Below are 24,585 nucleotides of genomic sequence, written 5' to 3' on the forward strand. Positions count from 1 at the left end.
CCCTGTTATTTTTACTTATTAAACTTGACAACACTATCCATCAGGAAACCAGAAAAATCCCACCAGGGAACGGAGGATTTGGAAAATAAGTACAGCCTGGGGTTTCAGATACAACGCCCGAGCTCGGCTTCTTGGGTTCAGATCCTGATCCATTGCTTGTAACTGTCTGACCTTGGGCCAATAACTTGGAACTGCTCTGTGTCTTGGTTTCAGTGTCTATAAATGGATAGAACACCACGGAGGATTTTCAGGGTTACGTTTCCACTCGAGGCCAGCGCTGCTCCCCCGCAGGGTCGGTTCCCCCCAGCTCATCAGCTTTACTTTCTTCAGCTCTGGTGGGCTCTGTGGCCTCTCTTCACCCACCCCAGGCAGCCAGTGCCCCTCAGGCATCTGGTGGCTGGGGGGGGGGGGGGGGACAGCAGAAACCGCGCAGACAGCACCACCTGGAGTTGAGTTTTCCCTTTACCAAGGGAGCCTGCCTCTCCTTTCTTTCCCACTCCCGGTCCATGTCTGGGCAACGCTTCTGCTTTCGCTTGAGCTCAAGTTAATTTCTCAGAGAGCTTCGGAGGCGCGTGGGAAGGTCCCGGGCGCGTGGGCAGTTCCTCCCGCGATCTAGCTTGGGGATCAGCCCGAGCCGGCGTCTCCAATGGCAAGTGTGTGCGTGTGTGTTTAGAGACGAGCGCTGGGCTTTCAGCAAAGGCAGCCGGGTGTTTGCAAACCCGGGCGAGCCCCTGTAAAAGCGGATAAAAGAAAACATTTATTAACGTGTCATTACGAGGGGCAGCGCCGGGGCCCGGGCTGTCGTACGCCTCAGGGAACACTTGGCTCCTCACGGCTAGGAGGGAGGAGGACGAGAAAGCGGAAAGAAGCTGGATTCTCTGCGCGCCAGCCCCGGGGCCTGATCCATGGCCCTCGCGACTTCGCGCCAGTGTCTGGTGGACTAAAGAGATGCGCCCCCGGTCCGAGTGGCACACACGCGCGCACACACGCACGCGCGGCCCCGGCTCGCTGGCAGCTCGCTGCTCAGCGCACAGCGGCTTCAACTCCGCGCCCAGGGCGAGCGGGAGCGGGTGCGGGTGAGTGCGCCCGGGGCCCGCGAGGGTGCGCGCTCGGCGGCGGGAGCGCGGCCGGCCACCGGCTCGGCAGGCAGCAGGCCGGGAGCCGCTGGGACTTCGGGCCGGGGCGCGGGGCGACCGCGGAGCCGGAGGTGAGGCGCGATGGCTGGGTCGCAGGGTCCCCGGCGGGGCGGGAGGCGGCCGGGTCTCGGGTCCTGGCGCGCGCGGAACCCGGGGCGGGCGGGGCGGAGCAGAAGCCGGGTTGCGGCGGCGGCGGCGACTGGAGCAGCGGCAGCGCGGAGTCCCCTACGCCCCGCGGCCCGGCCCGGCTGCGGCAGAGGCGCGGTGAGGCCGCGGGAGCCGCGCGGTGAGTAGGGCGCGGGACCCGGGTCGGGCCCGGATCGCGGATTTCAGGGCGAGCACGGCTCAGGTGAGCCCACCAGGTCCCCGCCGCCCGGCTCCGGGGCGGGTGGCACCGGGAGGCTTCGGCGCCGGCTGGCCACAGGGGGCTGACCGGTTTGACCCCGTCTGTGAAGCTGGGCAGCTGGGGGAGGACTTCTCGCCGCGCCCTGGTGGTCCCCAGGGTAGGGCGCCTGGACCCGAGGGCTACAGGAGCATGGCCGGGTTGACCCCTTGGGGTTTAGACCCAGAAGGCCAGTTAGATGCCAGGCCACGTGCAGCTTGTCTGGGCAGGACCGGAGCAAGCAGGGACTAGGAGCTCGCAGAACCGAGGACAAATGAAATCGAAAAACTTCTCCCGCGCCAGGTCAGACCCATCGCCCCGCAGACCTGCGTCCGCCTCGAGCTCCGGAAGCCCGAAGGGGACGCTGCAGCGGGGACTGCGAGTTCATTTAGAGTAGTTCATTCATTCATTCGACAAGCATTTATGGAGCTTTGAGCGTGCCAGGCACGGAGTGTTACCCAGGGAAGCGTGGATGGCAGTGTTAGTCCCTACGAGGGCGGCTGGTGGCGAGAGGAGACTCAAAGTGGGCAAACCCGCGGTCTCCTTGGTGGCCACTGTCTGGCGGGGTCCCTGAAAGCCTGTCTCCCCACACAGTAGGAATGGTCTGCACAGAGTGTGGTTATGGTGACCCCCCCACCTCTCCCCACTTCCTGAAAGTTCTGAGCGGCCCCACCCCTTCAGGACTGGCTCTCCTGCAGCTTGTTTTAATCACTTTTTGAGTTAAAAGTCAATATTTAATTAACCAAGTAATTACATTCAGCTTACGTTTGATTCTAGATATTTGCTGTGTCTGTGGGGACGGCTGCCCTCTCCATCTGTCCCTGCCTCTTTCCCACGGTATACCCCCAAGCTACTCTGGAGGTGAGTGACAGAGAGCAGGTGACACCGGCTCTCCCTAGGGACACCCTGGATTTTTTTCTCTCTCTCTGGAATTGTTCATCTTGCAGTTTGTGGTGACCCTGACAGGGTCCAGCTCCTTGCCCAAAGGGGATCAACTAAGATATAACCATTGATTAAAAGGGGTTGGGAGCTCCCTGAAGACCCCTGCCCCTAAGATGCTCCACCCAGACTGGCTAGTCCTCAGGGAAATCAAAACAACCTGTTTCTACTTGGTTTAGTGTTGAAATCAGCAGTTTGTTGATGATGGTGTTGGCTTGGCTGATGGCATTCTGGACCCGCCGTCCCTGCCCTGGCCGAGAGGCAGTGTGGCTTTGGACTTTGTGTAACCCTCTTGAGGGTTTTTTTTTTTTTTAATTTGAATTTATGGCTTTTTCTGAAACCTTAATAGCATGTTAGGTTTTCAGAATTAAGGGTGGAAGGGTAAGTAGGTTTGCTGAGACAAGGCTGGCCAGAAGAAGGAGCTAAGTGCACCCATGTGCAGTCTGTGTGCCCTTGTGTGCCTCTGTGCCCCCTGGCCCACTCGGGCATCATTCAAGGACCCCATCCCAGGTGCAATTTCACACTGGATGTTCAAAATGCCTTTTGACTGTGGAACTGAGTCTCTCTCCTGTGTCTGGCCTTGGTGGCTTCTGGCCCCTGGGTCAGCGGGAGATTATCACTCAGCCATTATCCTCTCTTAGACTCTGCCCTCTCTGAAGACCTGAGGCCCTTCCTGCCTTTCTGACCAGTTCAAAGAAGTTCCCCCTTCACCCCAAAGATAGCAGACAGGAAGTGTTGTACGCCCTCAGCCATATGTCACGTGTCCACACATAATCCTCCGAGAACTGTGGCGTGAATGTGGTGCTCAGTGGTACATTCCTCAGGCTCCAGGTCCACTTTGAACCACTAGGGGCTTAGTTATTTTCTAAATGCAGGGGGCAACAAAGACCTGACCAGTAAAACAGTAAAGCAGTTAGAAACCCCTCCGAATCCTTTCTTTTCTCTAAGAATCTCCAACGTTTTGGAAGTGGCAGTAGGGAGGTGTCCCGGTCTGTGTTGTTGTTGTGATTTTCCTTAGGTGGTTCTTTTGCCCTCTCTTCTTCCCCATTGTTCTCCCTCTCCTGATCTAGATGCAAAGGTTCTCGAAAATGTGGCCAATGAAAAGCATGCTGAGATGAGGATTTTTAGTTCTTCAGCCACACAGGGGAAGAGGTAGGACACTGTAGGAGTGAGACCCTCTTGTGGCTGCTGGCGGAGTGGCCTCAGAGGGGGTCCCAGGCACTTGGTTTCAGTCTGGGCTCTGTGTGTCAGCAAGTGGGTCTGACCCTCCATGGTGACCCGCAGGCCAGGACAGTCAGGCTATGGCCAGCCCCAGGGACTGGCCTAGTGGGGACTCCGGCAGATGCCCATGATCCAGCCGGCTTCAAGGCGCTATCTAATTGGGAGATCATTAAGATCATTATAATTAATTGGCATCCTGATAAATGGCGTGATTGCCTAATTGGGGCGGTTGCTAGGGAACTAGACCTCACTTGGAGCCTAGAGGGGAAGAGGCAGTGGCTGGCTGCAGTTGGGCGCTGGGGTTACAGACCCTGCAGTTCATGGGCGGGAAGCCAGAACCATATCACCCACATCGGCTGGCGGCTGCTGAGTGCAGTTGCAGTTGAAATTCGGGCTAGGGGTGTTTTCTTAGAAGGGCTGCAATCAGGACCTTTTCTCTTGCAAGCCATTGAAAAGGGGCTCTGAAATCACTTGAAGGCAAAAGAAAAATGTCTGATGCCTCTCACAGGCCCCCAAATCCTAAAGCAGCACTGGCATCAGGCACTGCTGAATTGGGGCTCAGCATTTACCATAGACGCCATTCTTCCATCTCTGCTCTGCCCTCTGCCCCACTCTGTGCCTTCTTCAGCACTAAAACTGCTGTCTCTGGCAGCCCCAGGCTGGGTGTTTAAGACAGCCAGTCTGTCTGGCCACCTGCCCAGCAATGGCATGGGGGCGTGTGACTCAATCGTTCTGTGTCTCCATGTTCTTATCCAACAAGGGATGAGAGTAAGTCCTCACACCCTTCCTTCCCTGAGTCTGTGGACCAGAGTGAGATCATCAACACCAAGTGCTTAGCATCTGTCTCAGGTGAACCTTGGCTGTCATCATACTGGAGATGCCCGGATGATGCCACTGAGGGGCTGTCCTTTCACCTCTGTAGTCATAGCCCAGTAGAAGCAAGCTTCTGCAGCGACAGTCCCCTGGGCCCCCAGATACCCTCCCATGAGACCATTAACGTGTGCACTGGCTGAGAAAGTAAGTTACAAGTTACCTGTGCCTCAGACCACAGTCTGCATGGAGAGGGGTGGGGGGAGGTGGCTGCTGGATCTCACAAACTGGGGGTCCCCTGGAAAAGGGAAATCTGGCCATTTGGGAAGCCAGGAGCCACCTGTATGGGCAGTCATGGTCAGAGCAGCCTGTCTGTCAACATCCTGGCTGAGGTGAGAACCACAGGGACATTACCACCCTTCCCTTTCCACAGGGTGCTTGGAAACCTAGTTCAGCGGCTTCAGTGGAGACAGCTGCAGCCTGGCTTTGATCCAGGGCTTTCTGGGGGCTGAGCTTGCCTGGCCCTACTCCGTGAAAATCATCTTGAAGTGTTTGTTTAAAAAATGTAAAGTCCTAGGGAGGGAGCAGGACACCCTGCATACATTCAAGTCGGCAAAAGCCTGGGAAGAGGGCCTTGTCGGCCTGTGGGGGTAGCAGTGTACGTGGAGTGCTCTGGATGAGAACAGGGATATAGAGGTGTCCAAATGCACCCTTTCCTTGAACGTGACAACCTTCTTGGTATTGTACAGGTCCTATTACTACATGATTCCACTACCACACAGGGCCCAGTACCACAAGGGCTTAAGTAGCCCATGGTTCCCAGTAGCTTAAGAGTCCCAGTACCACAGGTCCAGTACCTCATGGGGCTCAATACCTCATGGGTCCCAGTACCTCATGGATCTCAGTACCTCATGGGTCCCAGTACCACAGGTCAGATAAACTCCTGTCACTAGTAAGCACCTGACAAGAGCTGGGTGCTGCCTGAAGACCTAGCCCAGCAAGAGAACCCAGGCCTGCAAGAGGGGAGGCCCCAAGAGCAAGCAGTGAACAAGGCCACTGTCAAGGCCGTTCACAACAGGCTCCAAAAAGCAGCAATGAAATCCAAGGCAGTCTCACAAGTATGGAGCACAGTGAGGCAACTTCAGGCAGATGGTCCAGAGAGGCCTTCCTAAAGAGGAGACCTCTGAGCCGTGTGGCCTGAAGTGTAGGAAGAGGCTAGCCTTGGAAGAGCTAAGGTGAGGTGGTAGGGACAGCCTGTGCAAAGGCCCTCAGGCTGAGAGGACACGGACACCCAGCGGAGTAGGGAGTCATGAGGGAGTTGTGGAGGGGAGGGTGAAAGTATGACATTCAGATTTTATTTTAAATGACATGGAAAACCATAGGAAGTTTTCAGATAGGAGCCAACCTGTGTTTCAAAAAGCTTTGGCTGACATAAGCAGCAGGCTTGATTGTAAGCAGTGGGGACACAAGGCCCAGGGCCATCCGCACTTATGGGGGAACCGAGAGTGGCCACAGGACAGAACCATGCTGATGGTTTGGGTTGGTGCAGTGGAGAGAGATTTGGGGTGTGGAGCCAGCAGGACTTGAGTGGGTCCAGGGTCCAGAATAGGGAAGAGCCATTGGTTCTCAAAAAAGGGTGCTCTTGCTGGCCAGGGAACATACAGTAATTGGTGGAGACGGTTGTGAGTCTCCAACGTGACATCTAGTGGGTGCTTCTCAGCATCTTCCCCTGCTCAAGAGGGCCCCACCGCAAAGAGTGACCTCAGTGCTGAGTGTGTGGTGACCCTAGTGCAGTGACCAGGTGGCCTGGGACACGGTGGTTCCTAAGCAGTGTGAGGAGGGGACAGGAAGGGAAGTTAGGGAGGACTGAGCCAGCTGCCTCTCCAGGTTCCTGCACACGTCTCAAGTCTTGGACGTGCGGGACTGTAGTCTGCTGAGGTTGGTGGCCTGAATTTGGAAGCCATTGTGCTTTCCAGTTATTTTAAGCTGTGTGGCTAGACAGGCTTACAAGGGAGAACTCCTATTTTATTCCCTGGTGTGGTCCCCTGTCCCCAGGGGCTGTCACACACCTATTTGATGAACATTTCTGGACACCCCACTGGCTCCCCTCTGACATTCCTGAGAGAGCTAAAAAGCGCTGGCTGAGCTTCACATGACTAATTCCTCACTGCTGGGTGATTGGCAGAGGCCTTCTGGGAATTGCCTGGCATGGTGGGGCATCTCCACCCTGGCAGGTGGCACAATGCCTCCTGAATAGCGCAGCTATAGGGCCAGCCTTCCAAGTCTCCAGTCTCAAGAGGATTGCAAAACGCACATGGGCTCAGTGGCAGGGGCCCCAGACTCATAGCTCCATGTTATGAAAAAACATGGCCCCCTGCTTTATACACTGGGGCCCACTGGAGACAGCCCTCCATTCCAGACTAGAATCCTTAAGCTAAGCGGTCTGTGGGGCCAGGGGGAAGGGAAGGCTGAGGCCATACACTGGGGACCTCAAGCAGGGACATAAGATGTGTTTGGCCAGGTGGACGCCAGATGTGGCTGGAAAGTGTGTTGCTGACAGCTCTTCTTGTTGGCTCATGGCCCAGACCCCAGCAGGAGTCTGACCTACCTTAGGAGCCAGAGAGCTGGGGGTCTGAGCAGATAGCCTAGGGAAATTCAGGAGTCTGTGCTTGGTGAACACTGCCTATCGCCACTCTGGAGACCCATGCTGTCTGCAGACTTCTGAAGGTCAGCCACTAAGTTGGATGTTTTGGAGGACAGGGAAGCTGACCAAGACCGTTATGATAGCTCAGAGTCTAATCATTCGAACGTGGCTCACGATGCTTTACTTACAGTAAAATGGAATTCCTGGCTTAGCGTTCTGGGCAATTGAAGTTTCTGTTTCTCACATAACAAAACGTTACAAGTAGGGGAGAGTCCAAGTCTTGTCTTTTTGATAATATCTTTGTAATGATGTTATCAAAATCCCAGGATCGTGCTGTCCACCATCTCTCTGGCCTTAGCAGGTCTTTCACCTTCTTGTCTCTTGGTTTCAGTGTGGCTGCCACAGCTCCAATCATCAAATCTCCTTTCAAAGTAGGGATATAGGACAGAACTTCTTTCTCTTTTTTTTTCCCCCAAAGAGCAAAATCCTTCTGAAAACACCCTGAAGCAGGCCTGGCTCCGTGTCTCTTCGGCCCCTCCCAGCCTGCTGTACTGGATCCTAAACCACCTCGAAGGGTAGATAAGTGGGACTCTGCTGATGGTCTTAGCTCAATGCTTCCCAAACCAGCAGATCAAACAACTTCTGTTTCTAGCAAGTGCTTTGAGGCTAGGGTTATCTGGAAGGAATTCACAGATAACGTATCTACACAGTCATCAGTGAAATACCCTGATTACAAGGGAAAGGAAAAACAAAGGCAGGGTGGCTTATTATTAACCCAGTGAACACATGCAGCCCAGCACCTGGGCGGGACACCAGAGCTGGGACACCCGGGTGGGACACCGGGGCAGGTTACAACTGGGGAAGCAGAATCAGGAGGATCCCTGAAGCTTGCTGGCCAGCTAGTCTAGCCAAATTGTTGAGCTCAGGTTCCACGAGAGGCCCCGTCCCAAAAAGTAAGATTAAAGGAGACAACTATGTCACACATAGCCACATACCCATAAAACAATGAAACTTTACAAAATGATGGACAGTTAGCCAAATTTCCCAAGTGAAATCGATTTTGGTCTTTCCTTGGCTTATTTGGGTGTAGGGTTAAAAGCATGCAGAAGTGATCTTGTTTGTGGGCAACAGTTCGCGTCTTGGCTCTGGAAGCTGCCAGTGGCTTCTTTTCTTTTCTTCTCCCCCCCTCCCCCTTTTTGGTTTTTTGAGACAGGGTTTCTCTGTATAGCCTTGGCTTTCCTAGAACTCGCTCTGTAGCCCAGGCTGGCCTCGAACTCACAGAGATCTGCCTGCCTCTGCCTCCTGAGTGCTGAGTTTAAAGGCGTGCGCCACCACCGCTCAGCACCAGCGGCTTTTTATCTGCAACACTGTCCAGCAGAAGTTAGGAAATTATACTGGAACTTGGGTCTCTCGGTGCACGCTTGTAATCCCAGCACTCCAAAAGCTGAGGCAGGAGGATCATACATAGGGGGTTCAAGGCCAAGTCCATGATACATGAGATTCTACCCCCCCCCAAAATCAAAATACCCTCCCCTTAAAGTTGTGTTAAAATGAGTGGCTCTTCCTCGGTGTGTGTCATAAACAGCCCAACAGTCCTGCACCTCGTCAGCACTCTAGTCAGACGTGTGGTGACTCAGATGTCCTCACACATTCCCCAGGTGCCCTCTTGGACAATGGGAGCCCCCCTCCGCCCCCTCCCCCCTGCCCTGTGAACATGGGCTTACAGCAATGCTGATTTGGAGGGGGTCTTCGAGCCAAAGGCATCTACCCCAAAGATGCCTGTAGCCCCTCTTCCCACACCACCCTGCTGTGACAGTGAAGCCAGCAAGACAAGTCCAGCCTTTGCCAGACAGGGCCACGTGTTCTATAGTTGGTCCTGGGATCATTGGCTCTTCCCCAGGATGAGCTGGAACATCCCAAGTGGTCATAGTGTCAATGAAAGACAGCAGCTCTAATCAGAATGCCTTGCCCAGCTGGGCCTCTCAAGAGCTGTATGCAGATGGGCCAGTCACTCTGCCTCACTGCATCTCTGTTGCCTCCCCTGGAAAATGCAACAGTTGTAGCAGCCTGTTCCCCAAGTAGCTGTGGGGACCTAGATCAAGGCCTGGGCACGGCAGCCTTGGGACAGAAAAGCTGGCTTCCAGTGATTGCTGCCTATTCCTGCTCTTCTCTGAGAATCCTTCCTCAGCTTTTGGAGTAAGGTTGGCTGTGTCTTTGGGGCACTGTCTCTAGGGAAGGTCATTTGTCTCCCTGTGACAGGTGAGCACAGTTCAGTGGGTTCCGCAAGAAAGGCATCATCGGACTTACTGCTCCTCTCTGCCATGTCTGCTCAAGCCCCACCCTGCCTCTTCCAGGGCCTGTGGTACCTGTCACCGTGAGCACAGGCAGATGGTTGGGAAAGGGAGGTCCTCACTGTCTCCAGAGGACCCAGAATCTCCCAGGGCCTCGGCCACACCCTGATGGTTAAGCAAGCACTGTTGGAATCACAGGCCAGGCCTCAAGGTGCTTAGCAGCAGCCCAGGAAATGCCATGTTCTGTACCATTGAGAACCACAAGAGCAGGAGAGAAGGCTCAGGTGTGCTGCCTTCTGCCAAGTCCCAAAGAGGCTCCTGGAGGTGGCATGTATCCTGAAAGCAGTCTATGCCAGGGCCTGTCATTCCTGTAATAAAATAAAATCCTAGCTCGGTCCACCCTATCCTGTCTGCCTCCGTCCCACTTACCTCTAAGCCTCTTGAAGCTTGTTACCTGCCTCCCCGCATCCCCATACACTGGCCACCTCTCTGTTCTCAGATGCTGGAAGCTGTCTCCAACCCTAGGGCCTTGACATTCGCTGTGAGCCGTTTTTCCTTCGTAACTTCTGGCTCTTCTGGTCTCAGCTGTGATGTCACTCTAGGATGATCGTATTTCCTCTGGAATTCTCTGAACTTATTTGTTCTTTGGTCTGCCCCCAGCTAAAAGTAAGCCTAGTAGTTAGCACTTGTTAGAGCTAGGACCAGCCCTGAGAGTGCCCAGGAAGGAGACCTGTGGGTCATGGCTGAAAGGAATGCAGCCTTTGTCCTTGCTGCAAGGTGACTGCTCCTGGTCTGGAAGTCCAAACCTGTTTGTCACTGGCAGAGAGCAAGCTTGAGGTGGAGCTGGTTGGACTTGCCCACGGTAGCTGGTGGAAAAGCGGCTATTCCCTGATGCCCAGCAGGGACAGTAGGTCCCACATAAGAGCTGGTCATTCTTGGGCTGCTGGGAAGTGAAAATTCACCTTTAAGGCAGGTGGTGTGACTGTCAAGGTCACATTACCTCCCCTCCTAGCATCTAAGCCCATCCCAGGATGAGCTCTGGCTGGGCTCCTGTGGACCCAGGATGTTTCAGGACTGGAGCAGTATCGTGCTTCATGTATGGGGCTTGTGCCTGCAGACCCAGCAGAAAGGGGACTGAGAGTTCCCGGCCCTGTCTAAAAGTACAAGAAGGGGGTGGGTTGGGGGGGCATCCCAGGCTGCCTATCAGGGCCTGTGTTTGGCTCATGGACACTTTGGCATTTATTTTCTTCATCCGTGTGTCACTTTGAACCTTTTTGAAAAATCAGTTAATAGATTGTTGCAGAGTGGAGGTGGGGCATGACAAAGTCTTGCTATGTAGCCCAGGCTGACCCAGGACTCAGAATCTTCCTGCAAGTGCTAGAATTACATGCATATTTTTAAAGTTAGTGTTTTCAGCTTCTCCTGAAACTTGAGGGCTGGGGGACAGTATGGCCCTCTCAGGCCACCTGAGTGCCTCTTGAGCCTAGGCTGAGGCTGTGACTGAGTCCAGCTGCCGATGTTCTTGCCCTGTCTGGTTGGTTTTCCCAGTGGAGCCGGCCTTGGTTCTCACACCCACCGGAAACAAAGCTTGAGGGGGGACCAGGAGCCGTGGCCCCATGTCAGACCCATTCCTCCCAATTACAAGGCCCACACAGATGTTAGACCCTGCTGCAGCACACTTCCAGGGTCAACACACAAGTGTGTTTGTAGTGGTATTAAAATCTTACACCTAGCGGGTAGCACACACCTGTAATCCTGGCACCCAGTATGTGGAGGCAATAGGATCAGGAGTTCAAGGTCATCCTTGGCTACTTATCAAGCTCAAAACTTAGTCTGGGCTACATGAGACCGACTCTAAAAAAAATATTAATTTAATTAAATCTGCCCTCTACTTATTGCTTGACACTTTGTCATCCCACAAATCTTTAGAAGCAGGAAGTTGATGGTCTCTCTAGTAAGGGGGGAAACTGAGGCACTATATGGACAGCAGCTGCACAGGTAGTTCACTGAGCTTGATCATCTTCCCATCTCCATTGCTGGACTTCACAGCATTCGGGTGGACGTGGTAGCAGCTCTCTTGTGTTCTGGGGTGCTATGGGTTGCCAGTGGTCTGCTTTGGGTGACCCCAGCTGGGAAGTCCAAACTGGCTATGCCCAGCTGGCCCACACCTAGTGCTGGTCATAGGCAGGCGTTCCTCAGCCAGACTGAATCCCACATGTCTGTGTGGCCTGGGCAGCCTCATGGCGTGGCGTTCTCTGCAAAGTCTGGCTTCAGAAGGTGCAGAAAGGAGAGCTTTGGAGTCCTAAGCCTTACACTGGTCCTGCATCACATTGGCCATTTTCTCTAGGTCAGAACAGGGTGAAGAGCCACACTGTTTCCTAGGGTGGAGACTGTACAAGGGTGTGACTGCTGGGCAGAGTCTGCGGAAGTAACAGTTCACCCGCCCCAGTGCCTGCCTCAGAAACCAGATTCATCAGAGGGCACTGGAAGTCTCAGGGTTTTGTAGGAGAGGGCAGGACACGGTCTGGAAGTCTCTGGGGGACTCTATAAGCAGGAGTTGCTAGCCTTCTGGAGAGGGGGAATTCAGGAGGACCACTCACCCCTGGGGGGCCCTTGCCCTAAGCACTATCTGGGAGGCCTGAGCTCAGGAAGAGTCTCATTGGCTGGCCCTGGCCACAGGGCCACCCTTGGCCCGGGGAGTATATCCTCTAAAGAAAATTGGGGTACTGTTTTCCAAAGAAGGAAGGGGAGCAGATGCTTCTCATACAGAAAAAAGAGAGAGAAGTCTTCGTGGCCCTTGCCAAGGTGGAGCAGCTCTGTCTCAAAGGATGGGATTTTTTTTTTTTTTTTTAAGGCCAACAGGTCCACAGCAACTTTTCTTGTTCCCAGGGCCTCTAACTGAGGTACCGATGGGGTCCGGAAGCCCCTCTCCATATAGCACAAAGTCCCCTCCCCTCATCCTGCTGCACCTCAGTGTTCTTGTCTGGAAAATGAAGATGGTGGTCGTGGGCCCTCCCAGCACCCTGGTTGCTAGACACGCCCCAGTCCCCCGGGCCTTCTTTGGACCTGGGATGCTCCCCTGTCTTTCTTCCAGTCCCAGAATGGACCTACTTGCGGACACCCCAGTTGGTGCCTCACAGTCCATGAGCAGCTGCCCCAGCTCCTGGGACCGACAGCCTCCTCTCAGATAGCCGTTAGCCCACGAGGCACACCGGGCAGGACGTGGGGCCCACACTATCCATCCCACCGCTAACTGGCCATTTGGTCAAAGGGACTTCAGGCGGCTGTCCCACCTGTGTGTCCCAGCCTCTGGAATGACCAGAAGCATTGGGCTGTTTATATTGGCTCAGGATGGGATGCTCAGCCAGGCGTCAGGCAGGAAGAAAGAAATGACTGGGCTATTAATCCCAGCAGTCAGAACACCCTACTGCTCCTGGATGGTCTTCCTGAAGACCATAGCAGCATCCACGGCCAGAGACCCCTGTGCTGTGTGGGGGGCATGCACGGGGCAGGGGAAGTGTGGGGCTGAGAGATGGGGCGAGAGGCTGGGACGGTCAGTCCCACTGAACGCCAGCCCGCAATTAGGCGTGAATAACGACTCTGTTCTTGGGCTTTATTGCTTTTGGCTCCAGGCCTTTTTCAGAAATAACTGTAACTCCTGCCAAGGAAGCTTTTGTCCTCAGCTGAGAGGCAAGAACAAAGAACAGAGGTGGGAATGTCCTATCTGATTCTAGTTCCCCGAAACACCCAGGAAGGACAGCAGGCGTGGCCGCCACGGGCACGGGCTAGGTTACAGCGGTGTCCACTCTCAGCTGTGCCAGCCACTCTCCTGCACGCTTCTGCCGCGCAAGTTTTTTTGTGCTAATCCAATCACGAGACCTTTGCCTTTATTAGCATTCCTGTGTTTGGTGCAGCTGGGGGAACGGGAACCACAGGGTGTGTGCCGAAGTCAGGTGACAACTTTGTGGAGCTGGGTCTCTTACCTCCATACGGGTTCCAGGATCAGAACCTGGTTAACCACACCAGGTTAACCAGCTTTTGTACTCAGTGTCTTTGCCACTGAGCCGTCCCACCAGCTCTTTCACGTGCCTTTTCTTTGCTTAGGAGGTATTTTGTGAGCAACACCTGGGACACCCAAGGCCCGAGGGTTAATTAATCCCCAGCAACATGGAGGAAGGGAAGGAGGGAGACGACCTTTCAGCTATAACCAGCTTCTTGACACCTTCGAGTCTCAGCTCAATGGCACCTCCTCCCAGAGGCCTCCTCTGATTGACTCTCCAGCATCACCCTGACAGCTTCCTTCAGAGCTCTCGGGAGAATCTGAAATTCCTCTCCACTGGTTCAACCTCCCCAGAACACCAGCCCCGCCTCATATCCCCTGCAGCACCCATGCACGGTGGCTAACACATACATATAGGTGTTTAAGAAAGAACCAATGGCCTTGAAGATTCACTCGAAGCTCCCCAGCTGAGCTGCAGAGGGGCCTCATTGTCTGTGGGTTTAGAACCAACTGGCTTTTCCCTGTGCCCCATCTCCTAAATCTAGGTCCTTTGTTCTTTTTATATATTTATTTAACTTTTAACTATGTGTATGTGTGTAGGGGTTGTGTATGTGAATGTAGTACCTGCAGAGGCCTAAAGCATAAGAGCCCTTATGAGCAGCTCAATATAGGTGCTGGGAACCGAACTCAGGTCCTCTGGAAGAGTAGTATATGCTCTAAACCACAGAGCCATCTTTCCAGCCCCTAGGCTTTGACTCCAGTTTCCATGTTGCCCATGGGGCATCTGTGCCCACGTCCCCAACTATAGACAAAGGCCACTGCGTACAAATGTCCAAAGTTGACAGGATAATACCTGGACTCGTTTTGCAAGGCATCCCCCACCCCAGGGTCACATCCCACCCTGTGGGAGGTTGTCTTGTCTCTTATAGAGGAGAGGGAGTTTAAAACCAAAGCCGTGGAAAGAAATTGATGTTTTCTTGACCTTCAGATAGGAAAGATAGTTCCATCTTTCCCAGATGTCACTAGGAAGGTGTGTTGGGAGAGCCCGGAAAGACAGCCTGTCATCGAGGCATACCTGTGACAGAGGCAGGCAGGTCACTGCCTGGTCTATATAGGGAATTTCAGGCCAGACAGGGAAACACAGTGAGATCTCTCTCCCTCTGAAAACTAGAAGCAAGGTCTGGGGATGCAGCTTGGTTGGTGGAGCCCTGTCCGACATGCACAGAGCCCTGGGGTCCATCCCCAGCACCGCACATACAGAGTGTGGTGCGCATGTCTGTAACCCTAGCACCCAGGAGGTGGGAACAGGATGGTCAGAAAGATCAGGGTTACCGTTGGCTACTTGGTGACTTTGAGTAAGACTTTACCCTTAGAAACACGGAGTAAACAGGTTGTCAGGGTAACTCACACCTGATGTCAGCCTTTCCTGCCCTCTGGACCCTGGCATCATGCTTTCACCCTACTGGGTCATACAAAAGAGAGAGAGCTGGGGGTATCCTGATCACCCAGACTTCCTGAGGCTCTGGGGAACCTATGGGATGGGCATTTTATACCCATGACAGGCAGCTCTCTCTGTAAGAGAGGGACACTGAGGTGTGGCCTGCGGGCCCTTATGTTATGTGTTTTTGAGAAGGACCACAGAGCCTTCTCTATAGTGTTCATCTATACTGTGACCTCTAGACTCTTCCGTGGAGAGGCACGATTCATGTCCTCTGCCCTGAGAGCAGGCCAGCCACATCACACACGTCAAGAGAATGCTGGAGTGCAGAGCCGTGGAAGGGCACAGGCAGCTCCCCCGGTTGCTAGATACCGGCTGTGGAGCCCTCACTTGGCCCCACCCAGAACCCACCAGGCCAGACACTGGCCACATGCAGGCTTGCTCAGCAGCTAGCACATAACCCAGGCACAGCTTTGGAGCCTTGCCAGCCATGACCACCAACAGAGCAGAGAGCAGCCATTCTTTGTGAGTCTCTGAAAATAAGTGAATTTGACTCATGTCCAGAACCGTTGGGAGGAAGCTGGCCTTAAAAAAAGAGAAAGCAGCTCACAGCTGAAGGAGAGGGGAATCTATTGACCCTGAAAGACCTGGAAGCCAGCCTTCTTCCTTCAGCCTTGGCCGGAACCAAGCTTCTAATGTGGCCGAGTTCATACCACTTCCCAGAACTGGCCTCTTCCTGTGGTAGCTTCCTTCTTCACGTGGCAGGTATTAAGATGGTGAGAGGATCCCCCTGTTTTTGTAGACCCCAAAGTGCCTGCATTCTGACTAGCGAATCATGGAGGCAGGGAAATTGAAAAGCGTTACTTGGCCCAGGTCTTAATCGCATGGTCTAACCTTAGACCTCTGTGGCTGGGCCTAAACATTATGGACCAAATGCAGGAAGGAAATGATGTTCAAATGAAAATTGGGTGCTGTTGCTGGGTGGCCCGAAGCCAGCAGATGAGACTTGCCAACATTGATTGGGCGCTTGCTGTATACCGATCTACTTCTAAAGGCCGTTAGCCATTCCATCCTCTCAGCTCTGTATAGTGAATGCACTTGTTTCTCCCACTTTAGAGATGAAGACACTGAGGCCATAAGAAACTACATACCACCCAGTGGGCAGCAGAGCTGGTTCAAGCCGGGCAGCCAGTTCTGGATCACAGTCCACTGCACTCTGTGCTCCCTGCTGCCTCCTCCCACCAGTGTGGACTGCCCTGCTTGCCAACCGTCCTCTGCTCGGCGGGAGCAGAGATTTGGGGTGCAGTTGTTTTCATTGGGCAGGGAATGGTCCTGGCACACAGCAGATGTGCAGGTCTGTGAGTGCTGAGGTCCCGAGGCCTGTCGGCCATCCGCTTCTTTGGCATGTAGACGATCTGGACACTGCTCCCCGGGACTTTGCACGTGTTGCTTCTAACCTCTCTCTGAGCGCCAGCTGGGACCATGGTCTCGACACCATCCCATCCTGTCCATTGCTCTTTTCGCCCTCCTGGAGACTCACCAGCTCATTAGAATGTCCATGGCATGAGGACAGGGACTTTGTTTCCCTGTAGGTCACAGTACCGAGAACTGTGCCTGGCACACAAGCCTTCCCGAATGTTCTGTGGCCTCGATGGTTTTGCGCCTGGCTGTCATCCCGCTGGATCTTCTGGCCTACTTTGCCCTGTTTTCTTCACCCCTGAGTTACCTGTCCATATACTGAGCCTTGGCTGAAGACGGGGGTGGGGAGTAGGGGCCTCAAACCCCGACTCCTCAGAAGGGTCCTTTTGCCCCTGTCCTGTTTCCAGCTGGAATCTCAGAAGGCACCAGGGTGCCAAGGTTCTGGACCCAAGAAGGGGACATGGGAAACTGCCCCATAAGTCCTGGAAGCTCCAGAGAGCCCTGGAGGGAACCTGCACCCAGGAAGCAGGGAGATGCTGGGGTAGAGGACTCAGCATGTGCCTCCAGCTAGGCACCTACCTGGCCATATGTTCCTCATGTGCCTGAGGCCACACCCTCTGCTGTTCCTTCCCACTCTCCCTGAGCTCCAGGGCTTCTCTGGCCTTTGTACCTATTGAGCATCTCAAACTTGACTCTTCCCCCCCCCCTGCCTCTTCCAGGCAGCCTTCCCTGATTGCCCCTACCAGCAGTTTCTCTGGGTTCTTCCTATTCACTGAACCAAATTGCTGGGTATTGTTCTTGGATTCTGAATGAGTGGGGGCGGGGGTCACAGGAGTGGGGCTTGGGGTCAGGATGTCTGGGTGCATGGCTTGTTTTTCCCTCATAAAAGAAGAAGACACCTGTGGACAGAGCTGTGGCTCGAGGCACCCTCCCCTTCTCTTCCCACCCCGCCCCCTCCTGTGTCCCCTTGACCAAGCTCACCCAAAGCCAGACAGCCCTGAACCCTCTGTGGTGATCTGTTCTGAGGAACCCCTAGGGGGTCAGGGAGTGTATGTGGTTGCAAGCTGTGTGACTCATGGCAGAGTCTCGAAGCCCTCCCACCTCAGCTTCCTAGGCCGGGCCTCTCAACCCTGCTGTTGTGTGTGTGGCTGAGTTAAGATGGGATGGGTGCCTAGGACTGTACAGAGTCCTGGCAAGCACCAGGAGTAACTCTTGTTGCCCGGTGATTTTCTTTCAGGGGTTACTGTGCTGTGTGTGTGTGGGGGGGGTACACTCCCTTCTGAAAGACAGCCCTGACTAGCCTTGACTGACTACAAGGTACACCTTGTCAGTCCCACCCATTATCACCAAAAACACACCACACACACACACACACACACACACACACACACACACACACACACCATCAGAGCAGGGCTTCTGCAGGCTCCCACTCTCTCATTGGTCAGTCCATATCACATGACCACTTCTGGGCCAGTCACTGGAGCCAGAGAGGAGATGCTCACTGGCTCCACCCAGGTCAACAGCCCTTGCTGCACAGCCACACTGAGCCACAGTGGCCCCTGGGCACAGTGGAGGGCTGTTACCAGGAAACCAGTGGGAGAACATTCTGTGCTACGTCAGGAAACATGAGCACTTCTGGATGACTGTGATTGACAGATCTGTGCCTTCAGGGAGGTGACATTCTGTAGGGAGATTGGCTGGTGGCTGAAGTGGCCAGTGCTTCGATTTCAGTATGTGAAGGAGGAATGCGAGCAAAGAGCAGGAGGAAGGAAGGAAGGGGCCGGGAAGATGCCTGAATGAACAGCCAGTGCAAAGGTCCTGGGGTGCAGACAGGGCAGGCATGCACAGAGGCTGGAGCCTGGGGTAGGAGGGAGAAAAGATAGAAAGAACGGCAGGGGCAAAGGTCAGATTGTGTAGGGGCTTGGTGGCCTTTGGGGACTTTAGGGTTTTACCTGGGTGGGGTAGAGCCCTTGAAGGCTTTTCAGAAAGTGTAGGCTCTGGGTTTTGTTTATCGGAATTCTGGCTGCTTGGTGAGAAAAGCAAGGAATAGAACCCACTGAGACACTGTGTCACTGTCTTGGTGAGACTCCCCTGCCGCTGAACACTGACTTCATATCCAGGAGGTCCCAGGTCTGTGGCAGGGCTCTGCTCACGGCTGCGTCTCTGTGCACCCCACTCTTCTTTCTTCTACTTCCTGGGGGCGTGTCCTCCCAGACTGGTCCCTCCCCCACTCCAACCAGTCCTCTCCCACCCTGTCAGCGGCGTGGTCCTTCCTGTGTGTCTCTACCTTTCTTGTGGGACTTGGAGACCCACAGAGGAAAACAGCCCATCTAGACCTCTCTAGGTCTCCTGAGTGAGCCTTGGGGACTCTCTGTAGCTGTCCCCTGTGGGCCAGGGGCCTGCAGCCACACTGAGATCTGCTCCCATGAAGAATGACATGTGGATCTGGAAGTGTCGTGGTGTCTCCACTCCCTTGAGACCCTAGGTGCCTCCAGAGATATTTAGCTAGGCTGGGGAGCCTTTGCCAAGGACGGCGAGAAGACCCAGGGAAGAAAGAAAGGGCTGGGCGGGGTTGGCATGAGCTGATGGATGAGACAGTGTGCACCATGACAGGAGGGATCTCTGAGACAGAGCGGGATTCAGAGGCGTTCTGTGCCACTGTGTTGAATCTCCTTACCAAGAAGGGGGAGGCAAGAATCTCTTGTATCATTGTTAATTGATTTCTTCTGTGTCCAGAGAGAGCTGGCACCGGGCCAGGAGAAGCCATCAGGGTGGGGGTGGGGAGATTCATCAAAAATCGACCCACAGATGGCTCGGCTGTTAGATAATTAGTCCCTCTCATGCCACAGCTCTGGGTTGCGGAACTCAAGACTCCATCCGGAGGGAGGAAGGGCTCCTTGAGACCAGCATGCAAGCCAGGCCTGGGACTGGAGCCCAGTGGATGACATCTGCCTCCACCCCCCCACCACACTGATAGCTTTAAAATGCCCTGGGAGGATACCTGCCCACCCTTCGGGCAGAAGATACTAAGGTTGGGAGTCTCTTAGGACCCCGCTTATAAACCTGCTTCCAGGAGGTTCCATCACGCTGACCAAGTCCAGCCTGGGTTTGAACACTTGTCTGTCCCGAACCTGCAGTCTGGGGAAAGTGATTTTTGCTTTCTGTGTTTTCCTTTCCTCATCCGTAGCGTGGGTATGACGTCACTGGGCAGTTGCGCACGGTAGAGGGGCTGGCAGCTGTGACCTGCTCAGAGTGGAGGTGCCCCAGGCATTCATTACAAGCGGGAAATCTCAGGGGTGTTTGCTCACGTGAGTCCTGGCTGGAGAGCTGCCACTGGAGGCAGGCAACCTATGGGAATTCCCTGGGGACGGTCTCACTTCCTGGTGACCAGGTAGCTGTAGAAGCACGCAGGTGTATTTCTGGAACTTTCAGTGTACCTCCAAGGCAGTAGTAGTTCAGGAGCCAGCACCACGACGAGGAGCCCTCTTCTGTTCGAGTGCGGTCTCCTGTTCCCTCCAGACGGGGTGGCGGAGTGTGTTGGCTTCTTGCGGCACCAGCTGGTATCCTCACCCAGGAGAACAGAGTGTTCGAGGGGCCCTGGTGCCAGCTTTCTTAGCTCCACGTGAGCCACTCCACAGGGAAGGGATGGCTGTTTCAGTCATGCTTGGAGAAAGGGGTTTCCATTTCAGAAATGTGTCCTTGTGTGTTTATGTGATGGTAGAAACTGTGGTTCACACAGGCCCCAAGCTGTGATCCTCCTGCCTCAGCCTCCTGAGTGCTGGGATGATAGGCACGCGCCACCTCACCTGTCTTGTATTTGTCTTTTTAAAATGAGGCTGTTTGAAGACGTCATGGATTGGGGGCCAGCCCAGTTTTGAGCTTGTGTAGTGCATGCACACCCTGAGTTTGATCCCTGCCCAGCACTCAGGAAGCTGAGTTAGGAACTTTGAGAGTTCAAGGTCATTCTCAGCTGCATGGCAAGTTCAAGGTCATACTGAGACCCTGTCTCCAAAACAACAGAAAACTGGCAGTGGATGAGCTAGAACTAGTTGGACAGGAATGGGGACCGTGGCATTGGATGGAAGAAGTTGTGGGGTGATGGTTTGGGGGTGAGGTGGGGCACCAGGCAGTCAGAGGGCAAGGTTCAGGTGTCCTCTGCTGTCTTCTCTGGGTGCCTGTGGGGACAGTGAGTCTGTCTTCTTGATTGTTGTTGGGGGAGAAGAGGAGAGCCCATGTCACAGGGGTCATGGAAGGGCTGGGGAAACCCTGCAGGGTGACGATCACTGCCTGGAGTGGGCTCACACTGCAGTGTGAACGCTCTGCTTCTGCCTCTGGGTGACCTGCTTCTTCTCTCACTCCCAGTTGTCTGATAGGGAAACTGAGGCACAGCAGTGCTAAGTGACTAGACTAGTCTGTGCTCTTAACTGTCACTTAGGGTGGCTCAGAGAGGCCACTGCATTGGTTTTCTCTGGTGGCAGATGAGGGTTTTAGCATGGCAGGGAGCCAAGGTAGCCAGTGTCTGCCCTCTTGGGTGCCACCCTCAGTGACCATGCCAGGCTTCCCTTCATACAGTGTCCTCAGTGGCCGGGTGGGGTTACTCTCCCCAGCTCTCTGTGGCACTTGTTTTGCAACCAGCTCAGGGCTTGGGGCAGGTAGTGTGAGCTGCTCACAGTCCTGGCCTGCTCCCCTCTCCACCCCCCACCCCTGCCACCGACACCTGGGAGGGGGGAAAGCAAATGCTCAAGGGGACATTGTCCCTGTCAGCCTATGGAAGCACCTGGGTGGGAACCAGGTACTCAAGGCACAGTGGGAGAGGTGACCACAGACAGTTGCTGAGAGGTCAGGAGGCTCCACCAGGACCAGGAAGAGGAAAAGTAGCTAAGCTCCCGGCCGCTGCTCCCAGAGGTGGAAGCAGGCATGGCTCCTTGTGGAGAGATGGAAAGGCTGAGCAGCACCCACCCCGATCCCTCCCGGGGCCTCTCTAGTGAGGGCCCCATCCAGAGAACCAGCATGGCTGGTTCCCCCTTGGGGACTTCGAAGGGTCTGGAGAAGCATGTGGGTGCCCTAGGCTTCTGAGTTGTGTAGACCCAGGCTGTGGCATGGCCCTCTGGAGCCTGGCATCCCCACTCTGCAGAATTCAGTTTCTCAGAATCTCCGCTCCTCTAGTCACCAGACACTGCCCAAGGTACAGGGGACCCAGGTGTAACCAACAAAAGCCCCACCTCTGCCCTCACGGGGCTGACCCTCCTGTGGGGGGCGGGGACGGGATGTGTGTGGACGGGTTCGGGAAATAAGATCATTTCGAGATGTGATGACTGATTGACAGAAATCAAACAGGTGATAAAATGGGGGCCAGGGCGGGCCTGTCTGAGGAGGTGGCATTAGTTAGTGCCTAGACTTGGCAGAGCAGAAGGAGCCTGTCAGGCGAAGACAAAGCTCTTACAGTGATCACGAAAGGCAAGGCTCAAAGAGTCAAGGGATAGAAATGACCCCATCGCGTCCGGCTACAGAAGGAAGCCGGCAGGATGGAGAGTGTTGAGGTGGGGGAGAGGTGAGCAAGGATTGATATGGAAGGAGGACATTTGCGCGCAGGGCTGAGACCAGCCAGGGCCTGGAGCTGGCGTGACCAGAAGCAGGTGCCCCTCCCCCACTTCCGGTCCTACATCGGAGTTGCTGTCCCCACACTCAGGGCGCTGCTGAGTCAGGGGATCTGCTTGCCATTTTAGGAAGTTCCCTCCAGCTGCCCTGAAGCGTGGAATACCTCTGGGCGCTCTTGCAGCCCTAGGCAGGCGAGATGATGGTGATGTAGACAGCGCAACCCTGCAGGGCCAGAGGTCCCACTGAGGGCCCTGGCTAGGGCTCTGGGGTGGTAGCTGGGTCCCCCTCCCCTACCTCCATGGTCAACAGGATGGACTCCTCCAAAGTCACAGCTGTGGTGATTGTCCTGACTTCAGGTCTTCCCTTCTCTTCCCCTTAGCAGAGTGGGTGCTGAGGCCTCTCTGGGGGGCTGCCATTCTGATCTCCCTCACCCACCTTTGCCGGAGATACCTCCGTCTGCCTGAGGTTACGATGATTTGAGACTGGGATGGGATGTGCCAACTCCTCTCCTGGAGCTCTTTCTGGAGTCATTGCGTTTCCTGTGCAAGTTCAGCCCGAGGGGGACACTTTCACCCTTGCACACACGGCCCTGTCCCTGTTGGGTTGAGTACTTAGCTCTGCCATGGGGAAACTGGGGTTTCTCCGTTTGTGGGACAGCCCCAGAGAGGTGGGTCTGATACAGGAACCTATGACCACACAGCCCAAGCATCCCAGTGACCCAAGCCACCTGCTGCTGGGACCTGAAGGGAAGTGCCAGGCAGAGGTGCTGGTGGCCTGTCCCCTTCTGTGCCTGAGTAGGAAGGTCGGCCAGAGCCAGGCTCCTTTCTGTGACAGGTTCTTCACTACCCACCAGGGGAGTCCCTATGGACAGTTCTGCTGCTGATCTGTCCCTGAGCCAACTGTAGACACTCCTCTAGCTTAGCCGCACAGCATTCACACTGATTTAGAACATGGGCGAGACTGTCCTGGCCCACACCGGCCCTTCCTTGTGCGAGGCAGCATGCTAGCCCAGTGGGAGCATCTGTGATGCCAGTACTGAATCCCATCTATCCCTGTCATCCTTCAGATCCTGAGGGGAGAGGGGAAGGAACCCCAGCCACAAGACACCACCTCAGCCTCTGCATCCAGGAGGAAGCAAAGGACCAGCAAGCCGTGCCAATGGCACCCCCTGGCCTGCCACTGTGGCTGCTCTCCACCGCTCTCCTGTCCCTGCTGGCCGGGAGCTCAGCTTTCCTGTCCCATCCCCGCCTGAAAGGCCGCTTCCAGAGGGACCGCAGGAACATCCGGCCCAACATCATCTTGGTGCTCACCGATGACCAGGACGTGGAGCTGGGTAAGTGGCTGAACTGGCCAGGACACCTGGGGCTCTAGAGGCGCCATGTCCCCACGGTCCCACAGAAGCTCCAGAGGCCAGGCCGTTGTATAGCGTTCGCTTCTGAGCGGGTGCAAGCCAGCTCTTGCTTGGATGCCTTGAGAATGTGGGTTCTTAGTGACCCTCAAGAATGCAGATCCCCAACTTCTCCTAATGCAGAGTGACTCCCCCGTTCCTACAACATAAGGAGTAGAGAGACTGAGGTAATTTCACTCTTGTCGACAGCTTTGCTCTCCCAAGCTACTGGGCCATGGCCTTGGCTGACAGCTAAGCCATCCCCCATCCCCTCCCTTCTGAGCAGCATGACAGACTTGCTCTTTCTACTACAAGAAGCCTTTTTTCCTGTTAGCACCAGTAGGAGCCCCCAAAACTGAGGCCATCAGAAGAGTTCTCCAGAGTCAGTCTAGATCTGTCCTCGCTCACCTGTGGGGCATCTCCCAGAGAAGCCCATTTCTCCCTCCCTGGGTCTTCTCACCCTTAAGTCACTGTATGGGTTCCTCCCCAGCTGAACCTGCATCCGTGCTGTCCCGTAGGCACACTCAGCTCTCTGTATCCTCAGTTCTGCATTTGCAGATTCAACCAAACACAGATCAAAACTACTGGAAAGTGTATGAACGTTTTCCCTGCTCATTATTCCCTGAGCTGTACGATATGACAGCTGTACCCAGCACCCAGTGTCACAGGTCACCCAGGTGAAGAAAGCGGTACAGGTTATTAGCAAAGAGCGCAGCAGTTAACACGAGGCCTGAGTACCATCAGAGCCCAGTCCCCCAGCACCGAGGGACAACTGTATAACATGAGCCACAAATGCAAGTGGCTGTGCATGTGGCTCAGTTGGAAGAGCACTTGCCTGGCATGTGCAGAGTCCTGGTTCCGTTACCAGCACTGCATACAGCAGGTATGGTGACACTGAATTGTAATCCCAGCACTAGGGAGGTGGAGGCAAAATGATGAAAAGTTCAAGGTCATTATTGAATATATATAACTAGTGAGAGGCTAGCCTGGGCTACTCGAGACCCAGAAATTAAAAGGATAGATAGATAGATAGATAGATAGATAGATAGATAGATAGATAGACAGACAGACAGATAGAAACTAGTGAAATCAATTGCAGTAACATTTTGTTTAGCGCAATATGCAAACTGTCACCTCAAGTGTGATCAATGGAGCAAATTACCTGTGAATGCTTTGTGTTCCTTTACCTTGCCCTCAACACCCGGCATGTGTGTATCTTGGTTAGCACTGGCCACCTTTCAGGTGCTCCACAGCCACTGTAGCTTGCAACCTTCCTACTGCACAGCATGCACACTCAAATGTGATTTCCTTCTCCTG

The 24,585-nt window shown here is 54.6% G+C and overlaps 1 protein-coding gene across 6 annotated transcripts in view; it reads left to right on the forward strand.

Annotated features, from left to right (window-relative positions):
• Positions 1-473: 473 nt before the first annotated feature.
• The window catches only part of Sulf2 (sulfatase 2), an 85,013-nt gene continuing 60,901 nt past the window's right edge, over positions 474-24,585 (forward strand). Inside the window, exons 1-3 of one of the 6 annotated variants that reach the window (XM_036185687.1) lie at positions 1,083-1,207; positions 2,296-2,379; positions 22,948-23,214. In XM_036185687.1, coding sequence (XP_036041580.1) covers positions 23,040-23,214 — 175 coding nt within the window. In that variant the 5' untranslated portion in view covers positions 1,083-1,207; positions 2,296-2,379; positions 22,948-23,039. Of the gene's footprint in view, positions 650-693; positions 1,208-1,330; positions 1,423-2,295; positions 2,380-22,947; positions 23,215-24,585 lie in introns of those variants that run through there. The other 5 variants (XM_036185688.1, XM_036185684.1, XM_036185686.1 and 2 more) reach the window with 5 other exon arrangements.

The sequence above is a fragment of the Onychomys torridus genome, chromosome 4 (assembly GCF_903995425.1).
Source record: "Onychomys torridus chromosome 4, mOncTor1.1, whole genome shotgun sequence".
NCBI classification, from domain to species: domain Eukaryota; kingdom Metazoa; phylum Chordata; class Mammalia; order Rodentia; family Cricetidae; genus Onychomys; species Onychomys torridus.